This window comes from Entelurus aequoreus, linkage group LG01 (genome assembly GCF_033978785.1).
Source record: "Entelurus aequoreus isolate RoL-2023_Sb linkage group LG01, RoL_Eaeq_v1.1, whole genome shotgun sequence".
Classification (NCBI taxonomy): Eukaryota; Metazoa; Chordata; class Actinopteri; order Syngnathiformes; family Syngnathidae; genus Entelurus; species Entelurus aequoreus.
Window position 1 is genome coordinate 457,119 of NC_084731.1, and position 8,110 is coordinate 465,228.

The following is an 8,110-nucleotide window of genomic DNA, read 5'->3' on the forward strand; positions in this document are numbered from 1 at the left end:
TCGCCCATTCTGCCATTTTTCATCAAAAAAAGGGTTTGTGTTTAAACAAACTCCTCATAGGGACTTTTACCAAATGAGTTGCAGTCCGTGTGTTGATTCTATTTCCAATTCTGAAATGCAAATCAAAAACAAATTTAGGGCCATGAGCACCACTAGGGGTCTACCTGGGCATGAACCGTACATGAGCACCACTAGGGGTCTACCTGGGCATGAACCGTACATGAGCACCACTAGGGGTCTACCTGGGCATGAACCGTACATGAGCACCACTAGGGGTCTACCTGGGCATGAACCGTACATGAGCACCACTAGGGGTCTACCTGGGCGTGAACCGTACATGAGCACCACTAGGGGTCTACCTGGGCATGAACTGTACATGAGCACCACTAGGGGTCTACCTGGACATGAACCGTACATGAGCACCACTAGGGGTCTACCTGGGCACGTGCCTGGGGTGGAAGAACATGTTGCTGAACTTGCAAATGAACACAGCAGTGGCCCTCCTCCTCCTCTCTTTATAAGGAAAAGAGGGCAAAGGTCAAGGCAAAGTCTACATTTTTCAAAGAACCTTTAAGGAGCAAATGTCCAGATGCCAGATAACCCCGGCTGAGGCGGCCACGTCCCTCTGGGCTCCTGAAGCGCTCCTGGTCCACACTGAAGGAAGGACGCTACTCACCATGTCTCCGTTTCAGCTGTCTGTCTTCTGGCGTCTGTCGCTCATCTTCTTTTTTAACTCTTTCCTCTTCTTTCTCGACATTTTTACCACGGCGGTGATCAAGACTAACTGTCACCATGGCAACGTCACACACTTCGCACAAACACTCGCCGGAAAAAGGACGGAGGGTAACCAAGCAGAACTTTTAGGGGATGAATCTGATTGGAAGAGCAACAGCTTTGAGCAGAATGTGAGTAAATCATCACAAACGTGGTTATGATAGAAAATAAATCATAGACTGCACAGACAGTTTTTGTTAATATTTGATTGTGCTATTGGGTCATGCTACTGGTGTGGACTTTTACTGGTGGAAATGTCAGAAGTTCAAGTCAACAAAGCAAGTTTTGTCAAACTTCAACTTTATTGTGTGTGTCTCAAATGTTAGCATAGACGCTATACTGTTTGTTTGAGAGGACTATGTTGTGTGTGTTGTGTTGTGTCAGCACTGAGTCATTACACACCTACAGGTGCAACAACAATAGAGTGATTACCCACCTACAGGTGCAACAACAATAGAGTGATTACCCACCTACAGGTGCAACACCAATAGAGTGATTACACACCTACAGGTGCAACAACAATAGAGTGATTACCCACCTACAGGTGCAACACCAATAGAGTGATTACCCACCTACAGGTGCAATAACAATAGAGTGATTACCCACCTACAGGTGCAACAACAATAGAGTGATTACCCACCTACAGGTGCAACAACAATAGAGTGATTACCCACCTACAGGTGCAACACCAATAGAGTGATTACCCACCTACAGGTGCAACAACAATAGAGTGATTACCCACCAACAGGTGGAACACCAATAGAGTGATTACCCACCTACAGGTGGAAAGCAGGTTTTGTCAAACTTCAACTTTATTGTGCGTGTCTCAAATGTTAGCATAGACGCTATACTGTTTGTTTGAGAGGACTATGTTGTGTGTGTTGTGTTGTGTCAGCACTGAGTCATTACACACCTACAGGTGCAACAACAATAGAGTGATTACCCACCTACAGGTGCAACACCAATAGAGTGATTACCCACCTACAAGTGGAACACCAATAGAGTGATTACCCACCTACAGGTGCAACACCAATAGAGTGATTACCCACCTACAGGTGCAACACCAATAGAGTGATTACCCACCTACAGGTGCAACAACAATAGAGTGATTACCCACCAACAGGTGGAACACCAATAGAGTGATTACCCACCTACAGGTGGAAAGCAGGTTTTGTCAAACTTCAACTTTATTGTGCGTGTCTCAAATGTTAGCATAGACGCTATACTGTTTGTTTGAGAGGACTATGTTGTGTGTGTTGTGTTGTGTCAGCACTGAGTCATTACACACCTACAGGTGCAACAACAATAGAGTGATTACCCACCTACAGGTGCAACAACAATAGAGTGATTACCCACCTACAGGTGCAACAACAATAGAGTGATTACCCACCTACAGGTGCAACAACAATAGAGTGATTACCCACCTACAGGTGCAACACCAATAGTTGAAAGTCATTGCAAACTTATTTTCTAATGATCATCATGAGTGATGACATGCAAAACATTCTTTGCTTTTTAAGTTTTGTGTGTCTTCTTGTGATGGCAAGGACATAGGAAAGGGTATGTCCACTCAGTACAATGTTAGCCATAACATGTTTTTGTGTCAATTACACAAATGTAATGATTGACATATTTTTGTAATGAATGAAAACCTCACCTGCAAAAGGTATGTGTACAAATGTGAGGATGCAATTTGCTTTAACTTATTTCCAATGTTTATTTATTTATTTATTTATTTATTTTTAGACTAATAAAATTAGCCAGCATCATGAAACGGGGTGTGTTGACTAGGGTTGCAAAATTCCGGGAATATTCAAAGTTGGAAACTTTCCATGGGAATTAACGGGAATGAATGGGAAATGAATGGGAATAAACATTGAATGCAACATGCTAGATCTTGCAGCTTGACTACTAGCTAAGACAACCTGATTTATTGCAAATTCAGTAGAATTTCAACCCTGCACAGTGCATTCCTCCATCACATAATTGCCAGCATGCTACACACTACAGCAGGACTATTGAGGCCACACTATTTGAGCCCAAGGACTTCATCCAGTCAAGTAAGTGTTGATGGGGTAAATATATTTCATCTGATGTGTGGAGACATTTCACCCCAACCAATGTAGGCGGAAAGGCGGTGGTCATTTGCAAATACTGTGCAAAGAGCTACGTCAGGTATGCCGCAAAGATGCAGCAGCATATAGACAAGTGCCCGATAATATATCATTATTCTCATTCCCCATTCATTCCCATATATTCTCATTCATTCCCATATATTCACATTCATTCCCATATATTCACATTCATTCCCATATATTCTCATTCATTCCCATATATTCACATTCATTCCCATATATTCACATTCATTCCCATATATTCTCATTCATTCCCATATATTCACATTCATTCCCATATATTCACATTCATTCCCATATATTCTCATTCATTCCCATATATTCACATTCATTCCCATATATTCTCATTCATTCCCATATATTCACATTCATTCCCATATATTCACATTCATTCCCATATATTCTCATTCATTCCCATATATTCACATTCATTCCCATATATTCACATTCATTCCCATATATTCACATTCATTCCCATATATTCACATTCATTCCCATATATTCACATTCATTCCCATATATTCACATTCATTCCCATATATTCTCATTCATTCCCATATATTCACATTCATTCCCATATATTCACATTCATTCCCATATATTCACATTCATTCCCATATATTCACATTCATTCCCATATATTCTCATTCATTCCCATATATTCACATTCATTCCCATATATTCACATTCATTCCCATATATTCACATTCATTCCCATATATTCACATTCATTCCCATATATTCTCATTCATTCCCATATATTCACATTCATTCCCATATATTCACATTCATTCCCATATATTCACATTCATTCCCATATATTCACATTCATTCCCATATATTCACATTCATTCCCATATATTCTCATTCATTCCCATATATTCACATTCATTCCCATATATTCACATTCATTCCCATTGTTGCGTCGACCAGCATTCCTCCAATGGAGAATTCAAATTGCTAGTCTCTCCCAGATTCTTTTTATGGCAATACGCTGATGTTTATATTCAATCTCCAGGCAATAGTTGGTATTTTGTAGTTTATTCTCAAAGCTTAGAGGACAAACCTGAGACCAACCCAGCACCCAAGCGTTCCCTAGCCCGGTCCAGATCGGTCTACCAAAACCCCGGAACTCCTGTCTACTTTCTCCTTCTCCTGTCCCCCCCACCTGCTGTTTCCCCAGTCTAGCTGTGCTCCGTATCTAAGGAATGTAATGGCAGTCTCAACAAAGACAGCGCTCTGACTCTAACCAAGGACACTCGAATCCAAGCACTTTGTACCACACGAGACATTAGCTGATGTAAATATGACTATAGGAGTTCTTAGAAAGAAGTAACACTTAAATATGGATATGCTTCCAACAAGTCCCCCTTTAAGATCTTCTAATAAGATCTTTATTACTTGTACAAAACTTATAAAGCACGCCCCACATTAAAGTAGGTGCTGTTTTTTTTCTTTAAGCAAGCTAGCAATAAAACAACAGCTTATTTACATGGGAGATAGATGGAAGGAGTCCACGTCAATGTCGTCATGGTCAGGGAAGTAAACCAACAATTCTCGAAAGTCTTAAAGTTACCACTTTGCTAGACCCCCTTTAGTGACACTCAGGGCGATAAAGCAACCGCATGAGGCTATGATGGCCAAAAAAACTCCGAATGGAGACCAAGACAGACTTAATTAGGTCAGTCCACCTGCCTAATGTGTCCCGAGACAGGGCCTGGAGGCTCTTTAAGGCCCTCTGAACTGAGCCATCGGGGGTAGTGTTGTTAGGAATGAAGGTACAGCATTGGTCACCAAACATTGCACACACTCCTTCTTCCTTGGCTAGGATGCGGTCAAGGGCTATGCGGATCTGAACGGCCCTGAGGGAGGTCGGGGCAAGTTGTTCAGCAAGTCCCTCAACGGCGTCACGAGTCAGGTTGGTTAGTCTCAACGGCGGCGGGGAGTTAGAGAGGCCGCTGAAACAGGAGTTCCAAGGGGTGTTAATTTGGTGAGTGGGGTCACCAGTCTAACCATAGCACAAAGCCCAACGGCTGACGTCGGGATTCTAATGTACAATCTGTGCTTCCCACAACACCAGAATAAGTCAGCTCGTGCCTAAGGGCCTATCCTAGAGCCATCTATCAGTGTGGTGCACCAGTAACGGTTGATGTCACCCAATTTGTTGGGGGACGGAGAGGGTCCTGTAATTTGAAAACGCGTGTAATTCAGCTTTTGGGCCACAAAGGGAAGAAGTCGGGTGGCATTGTCAACAGAAGGGTACACATGTCAGTCAACTTAAAAGGGGCGGGGTAAGTGTGGGAAAAGGGACGTCCAGCGGAAGAAGCAACACAGTCACCCAGGTTTTGGCATCCACCTGAGCCACAGGTTGTCTGCACCCGCTCCTAAGGTCAAAGGTCAAAGTTACCAGGCCTTCGGTGGTGATGTCATTAGCACGCACGGATGTAAGCCTTTGAAACACCACCGAGGTGGGGTGGTACTTTAGGTGCTACAGAGGGTGTAGAGGTAGTTAACGCCCTCTCAAGGACATTAATTTTAATAATTCCTTTAGCGTCTGTATCAGTCAGGTCAAGCCCCAAAACAACATAAAAGGGACGATGGGCACAACTTACCAGAGTATGTTGTCTGCATCCGACACCAATGATTCAGGGTTGAGTCGTAACAAATATAGAGGTTATTACCACGGTAATAGCTATTGTGTCCCCCGTAATTAATCACACTGCACAGGTCAAAAATAAGTCTTGCTATCCCCTTTGACCCAGTCTATTTAAAGTCCGCTGTATGTTCTTAGACACTTGTCAGTCACTGTCGTCAGGAAGGATGAACTGAGACACAAAGACAGTAGAACACGCCCAAGCACCAGTCCGTCAGGGAACACTACCGGGTGTAACATCCTGCCTTTCATCTATCAATACCAGAGTAATTTAGGTAACAAAACGGGGATAAACATCAAACTTTTCACTTAATGTAACGACACAGATAGTTATGCTGCAAACAAGCAAGAAAAACTAAGAAACATTTAGCATACTGGATTGGTCTCACACAAGGATATACAATATAGAAGTTGAAAAGAGTAATGTAGGTAGAAAATCTCTCTCGTCTCCTGGGCTGAGGGGCAGATGTTGTGGCGATGTCAGCAATGACATCCGCTGGTAATCTGTCAGGTTCTTCAGCTGTAGTGCAGAGGGAGAGGTGGTACCAGGTGTCCCCTCCACCAGCCAGTCGAAGGGCGTGGGACGTCCGTTCCACGACCTTGAAGGGACCAGTCCACCTGAGCTCCGTCCACTTGCGTTTGATGACCTTGATCTTGACCCTCTCAGCGGGCGGAAGGGAATCTGTACAGAAGAACTGGCACACAAATTCTGCAATTTTTTGTGTAAAATACCATTTTGGATTTACGCTGAGTCCTCCTTCCATGGGGGGCTGCTGGTCCTGTGAATGGCTGACCTGTATGCAACTCATAGGGTGAAAAACTCAAAGGGCGGTAAAACAGTTTTATTCACGGACCTTCGAATGATCATTAACGCTAATTGCAACATGTCAATCCAATTAAATTTGGTCTGTGCACAGATTTTAGCCAATTAGTTTTTTTGTTCTGGTCCATCCTTTCAACCTTGCCTTGGGACTCAGGATGGTACCCCAAACCTGTGTTCTAGTCCGAAAGCCTTTTCGACCGAGGCTAAGTGAGTATTTTTTTAAATGGTTGCCGTTGTCTGACCTAATCTTTTTGGGGAAACCATGTCAGGGTACTAGGTCATTCACAAGTCATTTAATTACTGATATTGCATCCTCTTTTGGGGTTGTTGTTGCTTCCGGCCAACCACTGTGATTGTCAACACAAGTCAGTACGTACCTTTTCCCTTGTACCGTATTGATCATATCAGTGAAATCAAAGACTTCTGCTTACCTTGAATTGGCCAATTGAGTCTGTCCAGAAGATTGCAAGAAGTCATCAATCAACAGCGTGCCATCTCGGACGAAGCCCCCAAATTGTCGCGTCGACCAGCATTCCTCCAATGGGGAATTCAAATTGCTAGTCTCTCCCAGATTCTTTTTATGGCAATACGCTGATGTTTATATTCAATCAACAGGCAGTAGTTGGTATTTTGTAGTTTATTCTCAAAGCTTAGAGGACAAACCTGAGACCAACCCAGCACCCAAGCGTTCCCTAGCCCGGTCCAGATCGGTCTACCAAAACCCCGGAACTCCTGTCTACTTCCTCCTTCTCCTGTCCCCCCCACCTGCTGTTTCCCCAGTCTAGCTGTGCTCCGTATCTTAGGAATGTAATGGCAGTCTCAACAAAGACAGCGCTCTGACTCTAACCAAGGACACTCGAATCCAAGCACTTTGTACCACACGAGACATTAGCTGATGTAAATATGACTATAGGAGTTTTTAGAAAGAAGTAACACTTAAATATGGATATGCTTCCAACACCATATATTCTCATTCATTCCCATATATTCTCATTCATTCCTATATATTCACATTCATTCCCATATATTCACATTCATTCCCATATATTCTCATTCATTCCTATATATTCACATTCATTCCCATATATTCACATTCATTCCCATATATTCACATTCATTCCCATATATTCTCATTCATTCCCATATATTCACATTCATTCCCATATATTCTCATTCATTCCCATATATTCTCATTCATTCCCATATATTCACATTCATTCCCATATATTCTCATTCATTCCCATATATTCACATTCATTCCCATATATTCACATTCATTCCCATATATTCACATTCATTCCCATATATTCTCATTCATTCCCATATATTCTCATTCATTCCCATATATTCACATTCATTCCCATATATTCACATTCATTCCCATATATTCACATTCATTCCCATATATTCTCATTCATTCCCATATATTCTCATTCATTCCCATATATTCACATTCATTCCCATATATTCACATTCATTCCCATATATTCACATTCATTCCCATATATTCTCATTCATTCCCATATATTCACATTCATTCCCATATATTCACATTCATTCCCATATATTCACATTCATTCCCATATATTCTCATTCATTCCCATATATTCTCATTCATTCCCATATATTCACATTCATTCCCATATATTCACATTCATTCCCATATATTCACATTCATTCCCATATATTCTCATTCATTCCCATATATTCTCATTCATTCCCATG

At 42.0% G+C, this 8,110-nt stretch overlaps 1 protein-coding gene across 1 annotated transcript in view; it reads left to right on the forward strand.

Moving 5' to 3' along the window:
- Nucleotides 1-677: 677 nt before the first annotated feature.
- si:dkey-190l8.2 overlaps nucleotides 678-8,110 on the forward strand; it is a 23,542-nt gene continuing 16,109 nt past the window's right edge. The window contains exon 1 of the mRNA XM_062049326.1: nucleotides 678-905. Within this exon, the coding sequence (XP_061905310.1) occupies nucleotides 678-905 (228 nt within the window). The remainder of the gene's footprint in view (nucleotides 906-8,110) is intronic.